This window comes from Fusarium solani (assembly GCF_023522795.1).
Source record: "Fusarium solani strain SB1 chromosome Unknown bctg00000005, whole genome shotgun sequence".
In the NCBI taxonomy this organism is placed as follows: Eukaryota; Fungi; Ascomycota; class Sordariomycetes; order Hypocreales; family Nectriaceae; genus Fusarium; species Fusarium solani.
The window spans coordinates 2,198,556-2,222,508 of record NW_027072153.1 but is presented as its reverse complement, the minus strand read 5'-3'; the positions used below and the strand labels follow the sequence as shown (position 1 = coordinate 2,222,508).

General features: G+C 53.0%; 7 protein-coding genes across 7 annotated transcripts; 3 read left to right on the top strand and 4 right to left on the bottom strand.

The window, feature by feature from the left end:
* Positions 1–274: 274 nt before the first annotated feature.
* Positions 275–1,908, bottom strand: MRS44_009144 (uncharacterized protein; the record flags this gene model as incomplete). Its single annotated transcript, XM_046269798.2, has 5 exons — positions 275–487; positions 547–1,166; positions 1,217–1,263; positions 1,313–1,715; positions 1,776–1,908. The coding sequence occupies 5 exons, from the start codon at positions 1,906–1,908 to the stop codon at positions 275–277; spliced, it is 1,416 nt and encodes a 471-aa protein (XP_046132612.1).
* Positions 1,909–9,135: 7,227 nt separating this feature from the next.
* Positions 9,136–10,020, top strand: MRS44_009143 (uncharacterized protein; the record flags this gene model as incomplete). Its single annotated transcript, XM_065621187.1, has 1 exon — positions 9,136–10,020. The coding sequence occupies one exon, from the start codon at positions 9,136–9,138 to the stop codon at positions 10,018–10,020; it is 885 nt and encodes a 294-aa protein (XP_065477259.1).
* A 49-nt stretch (positions 10,021–10,069) lies between these two features.
* MRS44_009142 (uncharacterized protein) lies at positions 10,070–10,723 on the top strand (the record flags this gene model as incomplete). Its single annotated transcript, XM_065621186.1, has 1 exon — positions 10,070–10,723. The coding sequence occupies one exon, from the start codon at positions 10,070–10,072 to the stop codon at positions 10,721–10,723; it is 654 nt and encodes a 217-aa protein (XP_065477258.1).
* Positions 10,724–11,460: 737 nt separating this feature from the next.
* MRS44_009141 (uncharacterized protein) lies at positions 11,461–13,937 on the bottom strand (the record flags this gene model as incomplete). Its single annotated transcript, XM_046269797.2, has 2 exons — positions 11,461–13,770; positions 13,824–13,937. 2 exons carry the CDS (start codon positions 13,935–13,937, stop codon positions 11,461–11,463), a joined length of 2,424 nt encoding a protein of 807 aa, XP_046132610.1.
* Positions 13,938–15,236: 1,299 nt separating this feature from the next.
* Positions 15,237–16,154, top strand: MRS44_009140 (uncharacterized protein; the record flags this gene model as incomplete). Its single annotated transcript, XM_046269796.2, has 1 exon — positions 15,237–16,154. The coding sequence occupies one exon, from the start codon at positions 15,237–15,239 to the stop codon at positions 16,152–16,154; it is 918 nt and encodes a 305-aa protein (XP_046132609.1).
* Positions 16,155–19,736: 3,582 nt separating this feature from the next.
* Positions 19,737–20,951, bottom strand: MRS44_009139 (uncharacterized protein; the record flags this gene model as incomplete). Its single annotated transcript, XM_046269795.2, has 1 exon — positions 19,737–20,951. The coding sequence occupies one exon, from the start codon at positions 20,949–20,951 to the stop codon at positions 19,737–19,739; it is 1,215 nt and encodes a 404-aa protein (XP_046132606.1).
* A 903-nt stretch (positions 20,952–21,854) lies between these two features.
* MRS44_009138 (uncharacterized protein) lies at positions 21,855–23,947 on the bottom strand (the record flags this gene model as incomplete). Its single annotated transcript, XM_065621185.1, has 2 exons — positions 21,855–23,161; positions 23,623–23,947. 2 exons carry the CDS (start codon positions 23,945–23,947, stop codon positions 21,855–21,857), a joined length of 1,632 nt encoding a protein of 543 aa, XP_065477257.1.
* Between the last annotated feature and the right edge of the window lie 6 nt (positions 23,948–23,953).

The window sequence follows — 23,953 nt, the reverse complement described above, 5'->3', positions numbered from 1 at the left end:
TTCCACCACAGTCCCGTGTTTGTGCACGTGACTTTCGTTACTGTCGCATGCGGAGTATCACGAACTGCCTCCAGACAGTCGCATCATGGAATCAGCAACTCCAAGACACACAGTCCCAGGCCCGATCCAATCACATGTGCGACAAAGCCTCTGCGATCCTCAAATCTCCAGATTTGTATCAACCAGGTTGCCATCAATTCGTTAGGTTTACATTGTATCATCAAGTGATGTACCTCTTTTTCTTTCTCTATGGCATCGCTTCGAAAGGACCCGTCTATGCCTTGTTCTCACGCACTGGGAGAGCCTTCTCCTTCTTTCCGTCCTTCTTCTCCGTCTTCTCGCTGTCCTTGGGTGCCTCCTTAACGAACGGCAGGAATTCGGGCTCTCCTGGAATGTACTTCCGGAGCACCTCGGGAACAACCAATCCCTCCTCGGTCTGGTAGTTCTCGAGAATGCAGCACATTGTTCGCTCAGTCGCGCACAGGGTCTACCATCCAAGTCAGCACAACATCCTCACTCCAAGTGTTACCAACTCGATTTACTTACCGCGTTCAGAGCATGCACGTACTCCTTCTTTCCACCGCCCACGATCTGCTTGCCCTTCTTGGATCCGTGACGGATCTCGAGCTCACGGGTCTGGTAGTCTGTGCAGTTGGAGCAAGAAACCAGCTCCTTGTACTCGGACTGGAAGGGGAACCAGGCCTCCAGATCGTACTTCTTGGCAGCGGCGTTGTTGAGCGCGCCGGTAACAATTCCCACCACCTGGTAGGGGAGACCCAGAGACTTGTAGAACTCCTCAGAGTTGGCCATCATCTTGTCAAAGTGCTCCCAGCTGTCATCAGGGCCACAGAGCACAAACTGCTCGACCTTCTCAAACTGGTGCACACGGAACACACCCCAGGCATCGCGTCCGTGGCTGCCAGCCTCCTTTCGGAAGCAAGTGCTGTAGCCGCAGTATTTGATCGGGAGCTCAGTGGGCTGGATCCACTCGTCGGCGTGGAGGGCAGACAGGGGCTGCTCGCTGGTGGCGATCAGGTATCGATCCGAATCAGAGGGTGTAGGGCCCTCGGAGACACGGTAGAGCTCCTCGTCGAACTGGGAGAGCTGGGCAGTCTTGGCCATCTGTCCACGATCGAGCATGAAAGGGGGCTGGTTGGGAGTGTAGCCTGCATCATGATCAGCACGATCCCCGGCATATGCTCAGTGAGCTACCTACCCTTGTTGAAGAGGAAAGTTGTGGCGTAGTTGATCAGAGCCAAGTTCCTATTCACGTCAGAATGTCGCCGCTTCCGCCTGCGCTGGGCCAACTCACAAGAACATGCCATAACCAGTCAAGCAGTAGCCTCGGTGGCCGACCAGCTTAACACCTCGAACAGGGTCATATCCTCCGATTCGCCAGAGCACCTCGTGGTGGGAAAGAGCAGCCTTCTTGGACTCCTCGAAGCCCTCAGGCTTCCAAGTTCGCTCGATGGTGTTGTTGTCCTCGTTGTCGCTGACGTGCACCGAGTCGTGGACGTAGTTTCCGACGAGCTTAGCCTTGGCCTTGAGCTCAGCGTTCTTGGCCAGAGCAAGCTCCTCCTGGATCTTCTTCTTCTGTGTCAACTCTTCCTTCTGCTGGAGCAGCTCGGTCGCGTCCTCCTTGGCCCTCTTCTTGAGACCAATCTCCTTCTGAACACCGTTTATTTGGGTACCGATCTGCGTGACGCCATATTGCGCTATAGACAGAGGTTAACAGAACCATCGGAGGAAAACAACAACTTCTTCTGGTGACTCACTTTTCCGAGCATCTTGCCAAAGGGCAATAACCTCGTCGACGAGCTCGACAGGAGCATGTCGGCGACGCTGACTCTCCCGAATCTTCTCGGGGTTTCCGCCGCGCTCCTCGATGAAATCCTCAATGTCCAACATCTTGGTGGTTTGTAGTGGTACGATTCGCGCTCTCAACTTAGTTGGGTCGGCGGTGGATTTTTTGTCGCTGGCGATAACCCAAGGAGGGGGAGGGGTAGTTTGACCGGGTCACATGACTACGTGGAGGGGTCCTGCTCATTAAATCTCAGGAGGGTGCATCACGTGAGACTGTTGCCGGCAAGCAAATTCGAGGGCTCGTCTCACAAGAAGCGCGACTCATCATGCCTCGAACATGACTCTTTCGGTATCGAGTATCGAGTCATTGGCCGAAGGCAACTCGAAAAACTTTGGTAACCATCTTCAATCAAGTCCAGCCACCCATTGTAACAGTCATCCTCCTAACTGGACCAAAATGGATTGACTCTCGCCGTTGCGGATACCGTTTCCGGAGCCGTTAAAAGCGGCGCTCCTCCGGTAGTTCCCCCGTTCCATTACGTGACATGAGAAATAATCTGAAGAGAGCCCACACGTCGGGATGAGAGCTCAGTCGGAGCACGGCCCAAGCTTCACTCTGTGCTTCAGCCCGATCTTCGTTTGGTGCCTCCGTCCTCAGCGGCTTTGCGCCTCCGTCTGTTTCCGACCTCACTCTCCCACTGAGCATGGGCTCGAGGCGATGTATTTTCTCAGGTGCAGCGGGTTGGGCGGTGGAAATGAAGGCGCAACGCAGCTTGAAGGGGGCACGGCCGTTGCGTCCGGGGGAACGTTACACAGAGCTCCGGGGCGGGCCACACAGCAGCCAAGAGCTGCTCGAGTCCAAGGGGCTAGGGGGGTGAACTGATCCAAAGTCAGGCTGGGGCTCAGGCAGCACTGAATGACCAGAACCAACCGAGTCGACATTCTAACGCCTCCTGTAACGGACGTCGCCCGCGCGACATTAACAGCAATAGGCCCACACCGGCACCGTCCAAGTTAACTACCCGACCTTACCAGGAGATGGGATCAGGATGACCAGACTCGCGACTCTTGTAGCGGGCGACACTGATTTATCCTGACCCTTTGTTGGTGAGGCTCGATACGCTGACACTGCTCCTCAGTCCACGAACAAACACACAAAGCATCCGCGTTGACCCCCAAACATTACTTGGCGGGACCCGGGCATTGTCAGCGACCGGGGCCGGCTGGTAAGGACAATCTACCAGAGTGGAGCTTCATCCCGGCGGATGCGGCCTCGGATCTTATCAATTTGCCGTCTTTCGTTGACTGTCCCAGACGAGGGCCGATCACGGGTCATTCTACCGTTACCAGGCGCCGTATTTGACGGAAACCCCGGGAGCCCTTCCCAAAATGACCGTTCTGCCGCATCATCACCAACCGAGGTGTAAAGCATCGCGCATCAAACAAGGTAATTCGCTCGCCAAGAGCAGATCTATTGCCGGAAATGCGACGCCACTGTCCCATATTCCCGAGGATATCTTCAAGTCCGCCCGAAGCGCGTGTAAACCACGAGCGTGAAAGCCAAGGACATCGCCGAGCAGGCCCGAGTTAATCCCAGACGCGGCTCGGCCGAGTCATATCCAAGGAACTGACAAAGTCAAACAATTGTGATCCTCTTGAGATAATTCCCATCATAGCATCATTACATAGCAAGGAGTGATTCGAAACAGAGATGGCGCCTTCACGACGCGTCTAACACAGGAGGCTCGCTAGAGCACAAGCTGACGCTGTTGTTGTCCACTCAGCCATGAACCTAATCACTATCTTTTGATTAAGGTAACATGGAGCAGGTGCCTCCTTGAACTTCATCTTTCGTAGCTTGCAGTAATTCCAAGACTACGGGATGGGAGGAATGAACCGGAGGATGCCTGCTTTGACGAGGTTTTCCGGATGCTTGGCTATGCCAATAGGTCACAACCGAGTCGGTTAGCCATACAGATAGAGAATGTAGTTTGTGAATGTAACCTTCCTTGCCGCCGTCGCTTAACTATCACTCTTGATGCCAAGCCGGTATCCGAGACGTGGATCGCCAGCTCTGTCATCAGGGATTGGCCATATCCAGGCACCAGCTCGCCTGTCGCTTGCATCTTGGCCTTGATATGTGGCATCCGCATTTTCGAGGCTGATTCGTCGATCTGGCATTCTTGGGGTACGGTACCATGATCTGATTCTAATGAACAGGCTGTGACTCTAGAGGTAACCCTGACTTGACAGGGTGATGTTCAAGAGTAGGTAACATTTCTGGTGATAGAGTTGACAACCATTCATCCCCCCTGCCACCTCCCATCAATGGACTTTACACCCTGATAGGATATAACTCAGCGTAGGGACACATCATAAAAACACGTAATTATACTTTATTATTAAGTTCCACACACTCTTTTATCCGGAACCACTTGAATTCCAACTCAATGTGGTTTCGAGTGTCGGGTCCAGGGTAGCAGAAATGGCCGATCACGTAAGCTTCAGTGGGACAGCCAACCTCATGGCTGTAAAGTCCAACTAATATCCTAACCTCGCATTCCTTGGACTTGTAACCAAATAGTTGACTCCGGCTTTTCTAAGAGTATTGAGTCCCATGGAGTAGTAATCACGAAAAAAAAAGTTGATTGGCGATAGCCGGCAAGACTTGCCCTAGTCCAACACAAGGGGTAAGGGCCATCATATACTCGTCGCATCGCGGCTTGAACCTCTCATTGACATCAAAAAGATGACTGCAATGTTTGAAGACCGTATAGTTTGGCTGAAAGCGCTGATGGTAAGGCTGAAACAGCTCGGCTGACCCCAAGCGTGGCATGAGCAACGAGTAAGGACGATGACATTCCCAAAGCTTTGTGCAACCTCGGAGTTGCAAGTACTACTACAACTGACATTCAGCGGTACGAAAGATCTTTCAAAGAATAGGGAAAGTTGTAAACCGGTTTCCTCCTGACCCTGCTCGCGAGGTGCGACTTCCCTCAGGCACTGGACTGCTACACTGGGATGAAGGGGCTGCAGCTCGTGAACTCCGACTCCCACCCTACGAGATCTCGCTAGTGAGGAGATACAGGTAGTTATACGAGCCATGTTACTCAACTGTGTGGAATAGAATTATAATGGCGTTAGGCTTATCCCCTGGACAGATGACATGATGTGATCTGGACGATACAAGGCGATTCCCGGAGTCCTTCGCTCTCCGAGAGACCCAAGCCGACGAAACGGTGGAACGAGCGTGGATCGTAGTGTAGGAACGTATACGAAAAACGCCGACTGCTCAATCCGAGTGAAAGCATCGTGGACGGACCGCAAGGTTGGTCATTCTCTGCCATTGTCCTGCGACAAGGCCATAGCTACCACAGACTGGGAGATGTGTTCGGAGGGCTTTGGCTGACCTAATGGCTCTTATTCGTAAAAGAAGAAGCTCATCTCGCGTGTTAGGCATTATTGGGGGGCTCGATTCGATCTTTCATTCGTCAGGGGAAATCGTCAGGGTCTTCGGAATGGTTGGGAAGGAAAACCTAGCATGCCTGATTAGTTATGTACAAAGCCAATCCTAGTGCGGGAATATTCTACAGTACCTATGCTTTTAGCTGGGAGATTTAAACCCTCGGCCCCGGGATTTCCTAGTACTCCGGGCTGACCATCGAGTTGTATTGGGTCAATCGTGGAACTTCTTTCGAGTGTATGAAGACATGGGAAGCTATGCTAGGCAAGTGGAATCAGTTTCGTAAAGTGTAGGAGTAGGCAGAGAACACACCGAGGACTTGAACTGCCACAGAATAGAATAGGAAGAAAATGAACTCTCTTGGACGATTCATTTGCGAAGTCTCGCAGTCTTATCCACTAAAGTAAGGACATGAGGTGACTGGCTAGGTCAATGCTGTATGCAGTATTGAGGGGAGAGTGAAGATTATGGCACAGCTATCAGACTGCCCAGGTAGGGAAACGTAAGAATGGAGTTAGCTTGGATTCATCATATCCAGGGGATAGTTACCCCAGGCCAACCCCAAGGTAGAAGTTGAGACCACTATCCTCCGTGTTGTAGCAACTGACTGTAAGCATGTAACTACCGACTTTCTAGTTAGCAATAGTTCCAGCAGCATGCAACAAGCTTTCGGCTTCGCTCATAGCTGGAGGAGGGAGCTTTTGCTAGAGAGAGAAGTCCTGTCGTAACAATATCCTTCCTCGTTGCTTGTCAAGACTTGACTAACATGATTGGCGTATTTGTTGATCCTTTCAACCGCGATGGGGAGCTCGAATACTTGGAAAAGGGGTTCGTAGTGTGCCTCAAGAGGCTCTTCTGGGGATCAAAGCCCTGTGGGAATCGTCGGCCAGTCCTTGAAGAGGGCGTATGGTCGGACTTCCTTCTTCCCTCAGGTGGGATTTGACGCCCGGGTCGTGGCCGGGGGCTCAATAGGCATCTTGGATCGTGTGTAGGAGAGGAAGTAGGGGGGATCCTGTAATGACCGTTGTCAGCCACAAGACCGTTAACAACGACGTTAGAAAGTTAGTATTCTCCGGAGTAATTCTCTGTAATAAAGACAAGGTCCTTGGCCTGGCGAGGTGCGACAACGGTGTCGAAAGAAGTCCAACGTCTAGAATTGTTCGATCTTCAAGGAGGTTCGGGCGAGTCGCCCCCAGACTCAGGGGGGTCGTGTAGACTCTGCTTTAGGATAGAGTGCTGATCTCAGGGGGTATTTGGCTGAGCTGAACGACTGTGAAGCTTCTCGTAGGCCGTGTCTGGTATAATGTTAGCTGAGGACAAAGGCTTGAGCCAAGATCGCGGTGGCTGAACATACCTGCACACAGCGCCTTGGTATTCATTGTGTTCTATTTCTGAACAGATGCCTTCAAGTTGTACACAAAGGCTTTCTAGACGTCTGTGAGCTCCTAAGATCATGCCAAGGGCACCGAAGAGTGCTAACCCCGTCGAATTCGTCACACAACTTCCCCTAGACAGCCCTAGAACGTCGACCCGGTAGTAACAGAGGCAAGACTCCTTTTCCTGAGGTTAGAACTGACTGTAGAGAGGTGGACGAACCTGTTCATTAACTCGCTGGGATCTTCTGGAGCACCCATCTTCGCTCAGAGTACCGAGACAAGGTCCAAAGCAGAGGAATGGTCTGCCAACATGTCCATAGCTCCTCTGCCATCGATCGAGGCCTCTGGAAACCCACTTGCGAAACATCTAGGGTCAATCGTAGGGCGGTAGGTGGACGGCTGAACGCACTTGGGCGCATTCTCCTCGTCGGTCGCTTCAAGTCGAGGCGAAGAGGAGAGAAAGGGGGGCCCTCCTGCATGTTAGCGACGAGAGGAAGAATGGTCTTGGCATGTTTCTTCTGCGACTGTCGAGCTCGACGATGCGGTGGTAGCTCATGCTCCGGTAGGAGGAGGATTCAAAACGAGGTCGATGATGTCTTTTCTCTGGGAACGGCGAGTCGGACGGCGAAGGATCTAGGAAGACTAAAAGTCAGGGTCTGAAGAAACGGGAGAGGAAGAATAGAGCAGCAGATTTGCGTGGTTCTCGACGCGTCTCGAGGCGTTTGCTGCAGAAGAGGTGCCTCGTGACTTGGCGGAGGGGGAGTCTGCCGACGAGGTCTGGCAGCTGGCCACCAGCACGCCGACCGTCAGGAGGATAGAATCGATGCACTCTTTTGCACAGAGGAGGGGGAATGAGGGTATGCGTATGAGAAATATTGTCTAACTGACCTGGGGCTTACCTCTGTCCTGGTGATGCTCTGTTCTTTGACGTTCACGGGTCGATGTTCGCGGACGTTCGAACATGGTCAGCGACGAGGAGAAGAAGGATGTGGAGGAAGAGAGACGTGCAGTGACAGACACAAAGGGAGATTGTTCTCAGGGCGAGGCCAAAGGAGACGGACAGGATATTCGAGAATGGGGCATCTGATATAATTCAAGCACGAGGAGGACAGTGACGATGCAATGGACTACAATAGAAGCTCGAGGCGAATAGAGTCATTGAATAGATGCACACAGGGGACGGGACGGCCAATGCAAGCTTGCCTCGCAGCTGGCAGCGGCCGGCAACTCGAAGTCCGGGGACGAGCCCAGTTCCTCCAGGTATTCCTATTCACTATAGATGCCTTAGATAAACTGACGTAGCTAATATCCAGGTGTTGAGGTGCAGTACAATAGCCCGTGACCCCACTTAGGTAAACTGGAAGTGATTCACCGAGCGGTGCAGTGGTTGTCGTCGGTTGTTTTGGTAGCCCGCGCCTCAACCTGAAGCCGCTGGTGTTTTTTCCCCAAACACATTTTCCTCCCACCTTCTCTCTCTCCTCCAGCACAACCCACGCAAATCCCTTCATCTCTCTGCTCCTTTGACAGTCGAGCCCTTCAAGCCCTTCTTCTTCTGTCATCATCGTATTCTCTATCGAGCATCATCATCCTTTGTGCCCGCCCTCGATCGAGGTCGTGCGCTTCATCTTTCGTCATCATCACAACAATCGACTGCCTTCTCCTCCCGCGACATTCCTGAAGCTCAAGCATCTTCGCCTCTCACGACAGCCTCTATTTAGGCAGATTCACCTCTCGTGATTCCGCCAAGGTTTAGTATCTTCTCCTCTTGTCATCTTCGAGACCAAATCCCCCTTTGACCCTTGAGCGTCATCGCTTCTCGCGCTCTCCCCAAGGTCGGGTACTTTGTTTTCTTTTACTGAGGCAGCCATCAAGGTCAAGACTCTGCCTTCGTGTCTTGAGTATCTTTTCCCCTCGACATCGTCAACATCGAGCCCCTCTCCCTACCGTGGCCGTCAAGGTCGATCATCTTCCCCTCTTCTGGTCTCCAAGATCAAGCACATTCACCGTCGGCGACCCTTTGAGAGATCGAGAATAGTCTTCTATCGCGATCTTCTTATCGGCACCGTCTTCGACCACAAGCACTGCTCCCCGACGTTGGAGCACATCTACCCACCTTCATCTATCTCCATATCTCGTGAGCGCTTAAGGTTAAGCATCTCCCCTTCATCACGACCGTCTGCAAGACCAAGTGCCTACATCTATTGCCATTTCTACGACTGAGCACATCTGCCTGTCGCGACTATCGTCAAGGCCAAACATCTTCACGATCATCGCAGTGATCATCAACATCAAACACCTTCCGACCGCCATCGCCTCCGACAAAGCACTTTGCATGTCGTGATCACCCTCAAAGACACAAGTAAAATCACTGTCTCTCGACCAAACCTCTCTTGGTAAGTTGTTTTGATCAAGTCCGCTTTGATGAACAGGTGCTAACAAGCCCCCTAGACAAGATCGACGGTAAAGCATCGCTTTGGACTATCTTTTCTCATCATGGAAACAATCAAAGAAGAGCCCGAAGATTTCGGTGCCAACAGTATGATGTTGAACAACATCGAACAACATCCTGACACAGTCGGCGCTGGTGCCCTGGTCGTCAGAGATGTTGAAGATCAATCCGAGAGCGACACTATGACCTCGGGAGAAACCGATGGGCAATCCCCAACTGACGACATGTCCTTGGACGAACTCGAAGAGTTCTCTGACGCTTTCAGCGCTGGTGCCTTGATCGAACGAGACTCTGACGAACAGTCGGAAGCTAGCACCGTCATCTTGGCCGACTTCAACGAACAGTCTAACACTGCCGGCACTCGGGATGTGGCCATGGCTGGCGCTCCAGAGCTGTCCCCGAATGCCAACAAATCCAGCCCTGACAGTGACAGCGGCCCTGAAGAGGAAAACCAATTCGCTCTCACCCCTGAGCCCCCCACGACCCCTGGAGGATCAAGCTCACTTCACTACACAATTTTGGACTCTCAAGATGATCAGAAGCCGAGCCTGTCACCACGTGGTTCTGACACTTGCATGGCCTGCCAAGAAGGCAGCGGTCGCCACTTCTTTGGCTACTGTGGCCCATGTGCATTCCAAGAGGGTCGATGGAGGTTGTGCGACGTCTGCCAGAGATGTCTACCATCGGTGGGATGGCGAGGCCTTTGCTTCGACTGTGTTCCCATGACGGAGAGTGAGAGGGGCTATATCTGGCCTCCTGGCACGGTGAGCATCGGGGAGACCTTGGGTCTCCCACGACTCCACACATGCCTGCGATGTGGCAACAAAAAGGAGTTTGAGAAGACCTGCGAGGTCTGCTGGGGAGCTCAACCCCAGGAGAACGATGGACCCATTATCCACCAGTCAAATGGGACCATTGACCCGGAGTAGGAAGCCGGGTCTTCGGCCGAGATCCTCAACGGAGGATCCTTCAGCGATAATGCTACCTCGTCTTTCGGTTCCTATTTTGCTGGGAACCAAAGCCACATTGGCTATCCTGGAGTCTTCCCCCTACATGACCACCCAGCATGCGTTCCCATACGGGTTCCTCCCCCAGGCAGCTGTGATGCCCCCGGCTCCCTTGCCCACAGCTCCCTTCCCCCAAGGTCCCATGTTCCCATCGGCGTTCCTAGGTCAGCCGGTTCAGATGATGCACGTCCAGCAACCTATGGCCGTCCCCGCCTACTATCCTCCATACGTCCCTGTCGGCTACATGCCAATCAACTATCAGGCTGTCTACAACGTACCCAACGGCCATTATGGCGGACCTTACCCTCCTTGGGCCACCGATACCTGGAACGGGGAGATGCCCGACACCAACGCGCAGAGAATGGCGGCTGCTGAGTATCCTGTTCGAACCCAGACACCATACCCTCCCAGGTATCTCCCTCGCAACGGCAGCGGGTTCGAGTACACTGGGATGGCATCACAGACTCCCGACCGGGAACACACCTCGTTCATGTTTGAAGAACCGGGAACTACGAACATACCAGGAAGTGCGAACAGAGCCACTACAGGAAGCCCTCGTGAGCGTCGACGCACCACTAGAGAGCCTTTTGAGTCTGCTCATTCCTACTCCCACCGACAACAGTAAATGCTCTGTATCTGTTGACAGCTAGTCACTGAGACGCCAACCGGATGACAGACTTACTGGAATCCAATCAGATTTTCACCAACCTGTTTAAGAACAATGTCAGACACCAAAGAGGAGACACCGATAGACTTGTTTGGCAATTACTTTCCTTTTTCCTTCAGATTTTGCCAGCGAACTACAGAACCACGAGCGAGACTCCTGATCTCGGTCGACACTTGTTACTGAGGATCAAGCAACCAAACACCATAGTCGCGATCAACACATTGTCTAGCAATCATCTGTCTGTCTCACCATTTTTGAAGCATCACCACAACACAGCGCCTGTCTCCGCATACTGGCAAAGAATTAAGAGCTCATATTTCTTTTCTTTTTTGACATCGATACTATCCTGAAGCACAACCCGAGTGCGCGAGTTCTGTGACTTTCACCGAACTCTACTATCAAGGATCAAGAACGAACGGACGACACTCGGCCAACGTGCCATGAGCGAGCGAACAAGGTTCGGGTATTACGGGAGAGAACAAGCCCTCATTAGAGATGGCAATAGGAGAACGAGGTGTACCGGCAAGGATTCTGCCCAATCATGTATAAACAACTTTCTGTCAGCGACTATGTAGAACAACCAACATCACACAACCCTACGTTTCCATTCTGTGACCTATAGAACATCCTGAACATTCCATCGGAACTTGTCCCATTACGTATAGGAACTTGACAAAGAAACCTTTTGCACGTGACTACGAATCACCTCTCCAACACTCCTGGGCAGCATCGCCACTTGGCATCGACACGGCATACTCCAAGCCCAACTTGACGGCCTTGCCTGGGTTGAGGGAAACGTCCCACGTGATCTGGCCGCCTCCCTTCAGGATCGCCGTGGCCTTGCCCCAGTTCTTGTCCTCCTGTGTCTCCCGTCCCGGAAGTCCAGCTGGCTGCGGCGCTCCACCGACTGTCAGACCGCGAGGGTTCAAGATATCGACCCTCAAGCGGTCATCCTCCGAGACGGGGACCTGGTCCAAGACAAGCACTTGGGCTGGCTTGGTAGCAGTGACGCGCGTGTTGTGCACTGTGACAGTACGCACGTACACGGAGCTGTCCTCCTTACTGAACATGCCGCTCGTGCTCCTTCGGACATCAGGCTTGGGGTACATGACTCTGATGGCCGAGTCAACACCAAGACTGAGGCTGAAGATCTCACCCGAGTTGCACCGGGGAATCTTGGCCTGTCCCATGAAGCTGCCGTCAAGCGTCAAGCTGGCAGGCCCTCTGAGAAGGGTAAGCTTGCTGTTGTTCCGGAGCTTGGCCCTGAGGTATGCCACAGGCTGGTACTTGGCCACGACGGTGTGGCTGAACAAGACATTGGCAAAGTTTAGGCGAGCGACGCGCTGCTTGGAGACAGTGAACTTGGGCACCAGAGTCTTGAGACCGGGCAAGTCGTAGGTGGTCGTGAAGCCCGTCTCCTCGACGAGCGAGTTCTGGAACTCGAGCGAAGGCTGTGCATCGGGCATCGTGACGTCGTCGTCATTGAGCTTAACCTCCTCTGACATGATGAAATCCTCGAGTGCTTGCTGGCCTCGCTGCTGCTGCATCATCCCTTGCATCTGCATCTGCATCTGCTGTTGCGGCATCTGTGGTGGCCCCATCATCTGCGCAGCTCCCGTCATCTGCGGGTTCAGCATCTGTTGCCGCTGCGCCTGCTGCTGCGCCTGCTGCTGCGCCTGTTGCTGCGCCTGTTGTTGTGCCTGAAGCATCTGCTGTTGCTGGAGCATTTGCTGGGCTTGAGGATGGGAACCCCAGCGAGCTGCCGCGGGGCCGTCCTGTTCTTGTCTGGCCATCATCAATCTCTTCTTGTTCTGCTGTTCCAGCATCATGAGCTGCATCTGGTAATCATTCTCTACTGGGGCTGTATTAAGACCAAACATTTCCTGTCTCGGCTTGGGCGCTGGCGCTGCAATCTTCTTGGACTGCCACTCGTTCTTATGCTGGCGTTCCTGTCGGCTGTTGAAGATGTTGCCAGCTGAGCCCTTGCTCCCCAGCTTGATGTGCCAAGGGAGGAGGATGGGGATCGAGTCATCCAAGGTCGAGGATGTTGCTTGAGATGTTGACAATGTGATCTTGCAGTTCTCCCAAGTCTCCGACGTGGTGTTATGGAGACCGGCGTCAAAACAGAGCGTGCCTGTGGCATTGACCGTCGAGAGCTGAAGGTCGTAGCTAGGGGTCCAGAAGGCTGAGTTGGTGACATACGACAGCAACAGGTCGCACGTGGGGTTCTCTTCCAGAGGCACGGTCCTGCTCTCTGAACGTTTGACGACATCGACCTCGCTGGAGAAAGAGCTGCGGCGAGAAGAGGACGGGGTGAAGGAGGGATTGACTTCGAGCTGGATGTGGACGGTGTAGCAGTACTTGGGCCAGCAGCGTGCGCGCTCGTTGCGAATGCGCTCCTTTTCTTTGCGCTTCTCCTCGATCCGCTTCAACTGCTTCGACTTCGCCTTCTGCTTTGCCTTTCGAACCTTGTTCTGGGCTTTGAAGGTCTTGTAATGGTGCTTGTCCTTGAGTTTGGAGAGGCGCAAACGTTCGCTTTCGGCCTTGCTCAGGGCTTTGATGATGGTGCGCTCTCGGAGCATACCAGCCATGCGATCTTCATTGGCTCTTTCACGCTGCTGCTTGTACGTCTCAAGGACCTCAGTGATGATGACCCCTTCCCTCTTGTCGACTGATTTGGAGTAGCTGTCAAGGATCTTGAGGCGGTCGTCAGCATTGAGGATCTCCTCCTTTGCTTTCTCGAGGTGGTCTCTGAGCTCTTGCTCGCGGTCTTGGGCTTCAGCTAGCCCCGGATACTCGTCTTCTTCTTTGAATTCATCACTGTCATCGTCACTAAGAGAGTCGTCCGAATCATCGTCAGGGTAGACATCGTCAAAAAGCTCGTGGTTAGGGACAAATTCGACACTGATGCCAGTGATGGTCGCAGAGCCACTGCCCTCAACCATGACCGAATTTTTGTCAATGGTTGGACTGAAGCCGAGAATGGAGATCTCATTGGTGCCAGGCTGGAGGATGGTGAGCGATTGCCATGGGCGTATCGGGTATGGGAAGAGCTTACCTTGAGGGGGACATCTTTGATCTCTCGCTTGATCTGGGCTTGGGTAGGGAAGAGGGTCACGGAGCGAGTACCGAGCTCGCGGACCTTGTATTGGACCTTGTGTGTGACTTCCATGATGGGCGGTTGGAGGGCAACGATTGGGACGAGTCCAAGGTGGGGTGGGGTGGTGTCTTAGACTGGCGACGGTAGTTTCGCGGCCGTGTAAGAGGCGAGGAGGAACAAAGGATGGATAGAACAGAGTGGCAGGACAAAAGCACAATGGAAGAGGCGACGAGGGGAAGACGAGAGGGAATTGGGAAGATGATGAGGAGGGCTGAGGGACAAGAGAAAAGAGACCTAGGAGGAGGGGGAAGACCAGATACTTATACTCATGGGAGGGATCACAGTAGGAGGGACTGGAGAGGAAGAGAAAGGTCACTTGTACCAGGATAAGGCAACAGGAATGGCTCTAACAGTAGAGACTCTGGCATTGGACGATGATTTGAAACTGTCAGCCTATTCCAACAAACCTCACCCAACGGACACAATATTCAGAAGACGTGCAACGGCTGCAGGTAGTCATAGTGAAGAGCAAGTTGAATTTGGCAATAAGATGTGGATAGAATGTCTGGGGTAAGCGAAGCTCGAGGTAGGTCAAGGTAGATATGGCATGAGTGGTTCGCCATGGGGGAGCAGGCCACTTGAGATGAAGGATGATGAGAGAGAGCTGACTGAGAGAGCGAGAGAGGGAGTGGGAGAGACTGGGAGACTGGATGGAGGATACGAGTGGGGCCCCACTCGTTCCAGGCAGATTCGAGGACTTTCATGCTGAGTCATCGAGGACCAAGTAGGACAAAGCTTCTCGACACCTTAAACTTTAGCCTGAGTTATCAGGCGTTCGCTCATGCATGTTGCCGTCTCTCCACCAGTTTCCTGCCGGTTTCCTTCAAGTTTGCAGACCACGACATCATGGATCGAGAATATCGTGCACCGAATTCCTGATTTGGAAACTCCTCTGCTTGTGTTGTGCCGTGTCAAGATGGACAATTTGGTGGCCAACTTGGTTTGAGCGACGGTTAGTGCCATTGAAACACCAAGGAAGATACCCACGATGGATGCTAATAACGATCTTGAGGAACATAGTCTGAACGCGATGCCATGCCCGGAAAGTGGCACTCTGATAATTAATAAGGGAAGACTGAGAAATTTATTCCTCCATGGCATCTTACTCATTGGATGTTTAATATGGAGTTATTGCCATCACTGGGCCTGCTTGCTCGCACTAACAGCCCATCTGCCACATCAAACTCCCACTATGGACAAACTGACCCTACCATGACCTTCCAACATTTTTCAGAACAGCTATATAAAGATGAACCAGAGTATTGTTCTTTTCCGTCATGACCCCGAACTTTTCAAGATAACAACATCACCATGCCGCGCTATGGTTGTCACGCTGAGCCCACCAACTCTGGTCGCCGGGGCCGCAGACCCCATGCTCTGGCAACCGACGATGTAGCACAGGGTGTCCCTTTTGTCATGGATGGTATTGCTGAACTTGATATCGAAGGCCTCAATTTGGATGGGGGAGATATGTATGGATACCCACCAATTGCTCAAAGGGCACCTTTCGTTATTGCGACGAACCCAGTGCCAGCGCCAGCGCCAGCACCAGCTCCAGCTCCAAGACGCACCATGCTAGTCGTCATTCTATACGAGATACCACCACAGAATGGCCAGTTTGGAGCAGAAGGGCGAAGATTCCATCTCGACCGGGACACCTTGTTCACACTGTTACCGAGAACCAGGCTCGCCGTGAGAAGAGGTGCTCTCGATCTTCGCAGCTTCTTCTTGCCAGAGGACATGGAGTCCCACCCGCCGTCTATCATTCATCGGGCACTGCATTTCCTCTTCAGCCACCTCGAAGAGCACTCGCGAACGGGGACATTGGACATGTTTGGAACCGCCGAGCAGCAGATCGAACACGGCTCAGTCCGGACCAGCGTGGTGAAGCGATGGGCAGCCATGGTGCACGCCTTGTGCGTTGTCCTGAACAATGACAATGGGCTGGGATGCTCAGAGGGCCTGCTCGGGCACATACTCAACTTTTTTGAGCTTCTGATTCAGGACATCCACAACCTCATTGGCTGGGACGAGACGACAATTCTCTTTGAGGCATTCGCTGGTGTTTTTCGCACGGAGCGACGGGACCTGACCAGTCAGCTCAACAGGATCTGGGACAGTTTCGACCCCGAGGTTCAGGAGCAGCTGCTACGCGACATGAGACGAGCGCTGCCGGCTGAGGGCATCGACGGGATGGCGCACCGCATGTATCGAGCCCTGGGATACTAATAAAGCAACCGACAGCCGGAAATCAATTCTCCATCATCTGATCTGTCGCTTTGGGACATAATTGTGGCCCTCGGTAGCTGGGATCATGCCACGCTATTGCATATTCCATTCCCCAGCCTCATGAATTCTTTTTCCTTTGCCGCCCACCCCCTCCGCTGTCACCGGGACGTCATGGGTCGGCCTCGTTTCACCCAGCCTCCAGCTCTCTCCACACAGACAGCTCAGCTCAGCTAGCAAAAGTGAAAGGTTGAGCTTCGACCTTTTTTTCTCTACCACCTTCTAGGTGCTCTCTACTTGAAATCGCTCTCTGTGATTTGCCTTGCTCTTTTGTCATAGTCTTTCTCCTACGCTTGTCCTCTCACTAGAGTCTCATTGACCTGCCGCCATGTCAGAGTCTCGCAAATCCAAGTCACCGCTTCGGGCTCTGGACCCTCAGCCCGTGCGAAGCCCTTCTCCTCCCGATGGACGAGCCCCAGAGAGAGCAAAGTCGTATCCGGGACCTGACTCCCAGTCTCAGCAGTATGGTCCTCAGCCGTACAATCCCCAGGATTACTCCAACCAGAGCTACAACCCTCAAAACTACGGCCCGCCACCAAACAACTATGGACCTCAGAACTACAACCAGCCGTACAACCCCCAGAACTACCCTCCTGTCTCCGGTCCTCAGACAGGTCCTGCCATGTTTCCCACGCGCCCAGTGTCCGACTCGTATCTTCCCGACCATGGCGGAGCAATGGCCAGCAGCACCAAGATCACCAGCACCCAACAGTATAGCACTCAGCAGCAGTATAGCTCTCAGCAGCAGATGGTGCCGGCCATGGCCCCCACCTCGCTTCGAGAGCTCCAAGCCCTCAAGACGACGTGCCAGTTTGGCCTGCGCGAGTACCTCAGCCTGCAGCGGCAGAGACGGAGCGGTGACTCGGCCATGTCGGCGTATGAGCTGGACACGCGCATCCGCAACCACACCAACGTGATGCTAAGCGACCTACGGATCCTCCAGAGCGAGGTGCGCGGAATTGGCAAGGAGGCCGAGAACCACCGCTGGAGGAGGTGGATTATTGGTGGTGCTATGTGAGTTAATCGATCAACCCACTCAGAGCTGCACAGACTAACATGCCACAGTGCCACGTTTATTCCCTTTATTCGCAAATTCTGGCGCCGGAGCCACGACGACGAGGAATCAGCAATGTCGGCCAATGACACCGAGTACGCCTTCCGCAAGTCCAAGGGCCTTCTCGAATACATCAAGAACGCCCTCCTCGGCCACGGCAGGTGGGCCAAGTTCGCCTTTATCGTCTTCGCGGTGCTGTTTGTCTTTTCCAACGAGGTGTCGCTCCGGGTGGCCCGGACGGTGCAGAAGCGCATCAAGAAGCTCTGCGCGCGCATCGAGCAGGGCGACCCGGATGTTGACGAGAAGGATATGAAGGTGCTTGACGGCTGGCGATGGAGGGTTCTCTTGTGGTAAGCACTACAGGACGGGATGGGACATGAATGATATCGTAGTATGAGGACATGATTTTAACGAAGCCTCGGCGATTGCATTTCTTGTATTATTTTCTTGGGTTTTCTGTTTCTTAGACATTTCGTGCCACTCAATTTACTTTGGACAAATAGTGATTAACGATTTACTCGCATTGTCGCTGTCTAAGGTTGTCTGGTGGTGACATGGAACTTTATTTGTGACGCCGTGGGTCGTGCGCTGGAGGGCCTCGCTAGGAATCTTCACTAAACACCTCCATTAGAGCCAAGACATCAGCGCGTCGCGACTCACCACCATCAACGATTTTCATCGCACGCGTTGTAGATATTGGATATTCAAACTCGTACGCCCCTGGAAAACTCATTTAATGGGCGAGAAGCGCAAAGCAACGGAGGAGGCTCCTGGCCAGCCAATGGCCAAGGGTCTTGACAGTGTCACATCTCAGGAAGCGACCCTGCAAAAGCCATTGGAAGGGCCACCAGAAGACAGCGTTTCGCGAGATCGCCACTTTGCTGAATTGTACACGAAAACGCCCGACTTTAAACAACTGGCGCTCCAGGACAAAGCCTTTGCTCTACTGTACGTTCTCGCTGTTCAGTTCTTCCAGTGAACAAACCCTCTAACATGAGCTTTATAGATGGAACAAGCACAATACGGATTTCTTCGACAACCCGCAATGTGTCATGCAACTGACCAAAACTCTTCTCAAGCTCGACTTTGGACTTGAGATTGAGCTTCCTGATGACCGGCTCTGTCCTCCTGTGAGTTGGCCTCTTTTCCATGACGCGTCGTTGGGTCTACTGACGCGATTCTCCAGGTCACGAATCGACACAACTACGTGCTGTGGCTGAAGGGTCTCCTGGATAGCACTTCGTATGAGAAACCGGGCAGTAAACTCGTTGGTCTGGACATTGGTACCGGGGCGAGTTGTATCTACCCTCTGTTGGGCTGTGCCCAGCGACCATGGGAGTTCATCGCTACGGGTGAGAAAGTCATCCCCATTCACAAGCTTCCAACTTACAAAGCGCAGACATCGACGCAAAAAGCCTTGAGCACGCCCGCAAAAATGTAGCTCTCAACAAACTAGACCACCGAATCAAGGTCGTAGAACGAAAGACAACAGACGCCATCATCCCTCTCGACGACCTCAACGTGGATAAAATCGACTTCACAATGACCAACCCGCCCTTTTACAAATCTGCACAAGAAATGATCAAGAGTGCCGAGCAAAAGTCTCGGCCACCTTTCACGGCATGCACGGGTGCCAAGGTCGAGATGGTCACTGAAGGTGGCGAGGTTGCTTTTGTCGACCGCATTCTTAAGGAGTCGCTCAAGCTACGAGAGCGTGTGCGTTGGTACACGGCCATGTTTGGTTTCCTGACGAGCTTGGTCGACTTTATCGCCAAACTCCGCGAGCAAGGAATCGACAACTACGCTGTTACTGAGTTTGTCCAGGGCAGCAAGACGCGACGGTGGGCGATCGCCTGGAGCTTTGGGAGCATGCGGCCGACGCAGGAAGTTGCTCGTGGTATCAAAACGGCTGTCTCAAAGAACATTCTCCCAGAGATTACGGAAGAAAAGGTCGTCGATGTGCCTTTGCCCAAGAAAGTTGGCGATTTCGCAGATCGCTTCAGAGATGAGATTGCCAAGCTCGAGCTGACATCATGGGAGTGGGACAAGGAGCGCCTCGAGGGCACGGGACGGGCTGCCGACAGAGTGTGGGCACGGGCATGGAGGAGACGGAAGCAACGGGAGATGGAAACCGAGAGAGCCGACGGGTCCAAGGCCGAAGGGGCAAAGTGTGTCCTCGCGTTCAAGGTATCTATCCGCGTTGCCCAGGATCACATCTCGGTGAGCTGTCGGTGGCTCGAAGGTCACGATGCTGTCGCGTTTGAGAGTTTCCGGGGATACTTGAAGAAGACGGCACGGGGCATCGTGGGCTCTGAAAAGGAGGGCACGCGAACTTGAGTTTTGGAAGGGATGCTTTTCACTTTGTAAGGAGTGACTATTACTGTTAATCTCGCTATGTAAATGCTACTAATCTTGCCTCCAGAATCCTACAAATCGTCCTCTTCCCTCTTTGGGGCTTGGGAAACGTTCACTCAAGCCTTGATCTTTGTCCTGAAAGTCTCAAGATCGGCCAAGACCTCGGCCTTGCTCTTCCCCTTGACGAGAGCCCCCAGGATAATATCCTGTTCCGAATCAGGGGCCATGTTCTCGTTCTTCGGAGGGTTGTTGTCCAGGTTCGTCGGGAATGGATATCCTTCACCAACAGCTGACACAAACATCTTGACCTCGTCGCTTAGACCCTTTGCCTTGTACAAGGCCGTCAGGTCGTCCCATGTGCTCTCCACCAGCGGCAGAGCATCAATCGTCTCCATCGGCTTGCCAAAGGCGCTGCTGATCTGGAGCAAGTTGACCAGACGGTTGATGTCGGAAGACTTGTTCTCGCCTGCGGCGTGGAAGAGGGCTGGGTTGAAGAAGAGACCGTCGCCCTTTTGCAGCGGGAGGGCGACGTACTTTTCCAGGAAGAACTCGTTGAACTCTGGGAGACGGTAGGCCATGTACCCGGCGGAGAAAGCCTGGCTGAAGGGCAGAAGACGAGTTGGGCCACTCTCAAGGGGGACATCGACGTGGGCAACGGCGCCTTGGAGGGTCAGGCACTGGCTGGCAACCTGCATAGCTCGAGGATACCCGCCACAGCGCTCAGTGGACATGAAGCCGAGGTGGTAGTCACGATGAGAGACCTGCGGCTGTCCACCAGGTCGGACATTGTTGACCTGCGCAGTGACACGGTATCCAGGACCGAGCCAAGAGCCAAAGATCAGGTCGAGGTATGGGTTGGAGTAGTAGCTCAGGAACGAAGCCGGATCCTCGAGGCCGTGCTTGCTGAACGAGTTCCAGATACGGTCGTTTTTACCAGCGCCGGCAAAGTGGTCGCCGGAAACCTTGGTACCCTCATTCTCCTTCTGGATGATTCTGGCGTATGTCGCCGTGGCCTTGTCGATGACGCCGTGGTCTTTGTACAGCCCCGCGGTGACGAGGACGCCAGGACCGTGGAGGAGAACACGGTACCACTCATCCTGAAGAGCAAGCTTCTGATCCTCAGTCAGAGTAGAATAATCTGCAAGGTTGTAGATGGGAATGTTCTCCTTGACATCCGCAGCGAGAGGATATTGCTCCTTGGTTGTCTTTTGCGAGCAGATGGCCTTGAAGGCATCCAGCGAAGGCGGCGGCGACAGCTTGAACAGCCTCGCCTGCCCCTGCTCCGACAGGATACCATCAGCACCGTTCTTGTGAGTTCCGTTCGAGGCCATTTTTCAGAGTTTGGTCGTGGTATGAAAGGTGCAGAGTTTGAGTTGGCTTCGGGATGGGAATTCCGAGGCTCTTATAATACTCGCCGCGGCGGGGCAGCGACGGAATTCTGCCCGAGCGAGACGAGTGGCCATGATGATCAAATCTTGCTTTTGAGGGGTAAAATATGTAATAATATTGTTTAATTGGTAAACTGGGACGGTGTTTTCGCCGAGAAAGAGGGGGAATGGGTTGATGGGTTTGGTGAGTCTGGGGGAGGATGGTGTTGTTCTTATAGCTTCACTCGATGTGTCTCCACACTGGCGTACAGAGCGAAACCAATGGTGTACCAATACAGACCAAGTCTTTTCACAATGCGGTATCACTGCTGTGTATAGGTCTATCTCTTCTAGATATCTGTTGACCTTTTTCGGTCTAGCCACGATGGGAGTCGACCTGGGGTTGGCGTTGTACTTCTAGCACAGTCCAAGTCACCAGTGGCACTTACACACACCATCAAGCTTGTCGTCTTTCTCTCTCTCCCTCTGTCGATTGTTATACCCCTTTCTTCTTTCCAGGTTGACACCACTCTGCCAGAAGGTGAGCGAACGGACAGTTAACAGATGCCGATATCTACCTATATTCCTAGGTCGGGTGGGTTTGGTCCGGTTAGGCGATGGAATCTGCCACAGGCGAGCTTTCCTACTTCACAAGGCCTCGGTTATAGTGTCTCGTCGGAAAAGACGCCGACTTTGAGGGGAACAGTTAATGATGGCCGATGATGGGGGGGGGGGGAGCTAAAGTGGGTTGACTGCTTGACAAGGGTCAAGCATCCATGTTGCTTCGTCAATGAGAGTTTCCAGTCTTTGAGCTAGGCCATCGTCATATCTGTCCTCCACCACAGTATTAACCAGCATACATTACTCCTATACGATATCGACAATATCCATCTTCCACGGATCTCGCCGACAACCCTCTACATCCCCGTCAAAGATGCCAACACGTACATATGCCCCAGCCACCTTAGCTGATTTCCGAAGCAGAAGTCCAGACATCATATCGGTATCATACCGTCGAGCAACATCAGATGCGTCTTGAAGTACACCTACCCCAAGCGCCAGGAAAGGCGAATGCGTCCCGTCCACCTTGAGGAATTCCTCTAAACTTTCCTCTGTGTCGAGGCTGTATATCAGTCCCCTGGCGTCATCGCGAACATCAAGTTTGTTGACGTGGACTCGGTCGCCTTTGGTCGTCCCATCCTTGCCGTGAGCTGGATTCATACAGGCTTCACTAGCCTTGCCTTGGGCATCTGAGTTACCATCAAACAAATAAGCATTCCATATCCAACCTTTGACTCGGATTCTCCCTCCTTTCAGCTTTCCAAACGAATCACTCGTGGCGAGTTCCAGTTGAACATCAATCACCTCGAGACTCGTCCCTTCAACTATACGCGTATTCTGGATCATAAAGTACGGATCCATGCCCCCGTCAACCGCTGATGCCTTGGACGCCCAGCTCCAGGATGGGGCCAAATACTTGGGGGTCTCTTTGACTGGGGCTTGTCGATACCACATCAGTCCTCGAGCAATGTCGCCTCGCCATAAGCCGGCGCAGTAAGTATCCCCGGTCATCCTATGCACTTCTCTGGCCAAACCCGAAATGGCAGGGAAGAGGTCATCGGCGTATGTGAGCTTGCGGCCACAGAAGTCGATGACAATACGAAGCCACGCTCCATGTGCATCCGGGGGTTGATCAGTGTCCTCACTGCTCACTGCAGCTGGCATAGATGCCCCATTCAAAGAAATGAAAGCCTTTGGGTTTGTCCAGTTCAAGGGGAGGGACGCCGAAAACATCGGATTCCGGTCAGCTTCAACCCGACCACAAGTTCGGCAGTGCCAGATAAGCTGCTCCTGTGTAAAGTATAGAGTCCGAGGTGCAAGCATCGTCTCTTGTAATACCCATCCCCGGAGCTCAAGAGGATTGAAGTGTTTGGAATCAAGCATGTCCTCAAAAGACAAGAGGTGCTTCCTGATGTAGATGTTGGACGTTCCCTCAGATGAACTGCAGGGAACCATGGTCGCGAAGTCTGCTGTGCCATTGAACATTACCGACTCTCGTTTTGCTAGAATGCCCTTCTCTGCACTGTTGGGATGACTTGCTGCGATGGAGAGTGTCGCATCCTTGTAGTAACTCCCCATCTTTGCCGACTCCTTGACCCAGTCATCAGATGAGTCTTGCAGAATACAAAGTGAGTCAATCCAGAGATAACGAAAGCCCAATTCTCGCGTTACTTTAATAGCATCTTGAAACGTTTTTGATAACGAGGACCAAGGCAGTTGTTGGCAGTGGGCTTGGAGGTTCGATTGGACGGTGGTGAGGATATTCTGGCTCCCCCAGCGATGGCTTAGAGATATCCACTCGCCAATTTCTCCGTTGGACAAATGCAGACGGGCCTCTTCTGAGCCATCGCTTGGACCTACGTCGATGACTCTCGTCGGGAGACTTACAGTTCCTGGGCGTCCGCAGCCTGAATGATGGAGGAGACATGTCTCCAGCCACGATCTTGCCATGTCAAAGACTTCAGGCAGCCCAGCCTGTGGGCTAACAGCTCTCCCAGTGAACATGAAATGTTCTGCCATCCTCAAAGGCGATTAGCCGACATTGAAAATATCAGTGCGAATAAGGGAGACGAACCTTGAGTAGTGAAAACACCCAGTCGTGAGAGGAAAGACGCCACACTTTCATTAGACAGTTTCAATCCTACACTGTGACGAGTCTTTTCAGTTCTAAGCCATAGATGCGATTCAGCCTCGTGCTGGACCCCATCTATGGCTACCGATCTGAATGCTTGACACATCTCGCAGCCTTCGTCGGCCGCCTTCTCAAGGGCACTCCAGGAAGCATGATGACGATATCCAAAGGCTGAGCGTTTGTTGCGAGGTCGTCGTAGGAACTCCTCCCAGCTAATGGTCGCGTTCGCTTCATCCAGATCGATGGAGGCACAAACTTGGCAAAGCATGATCGC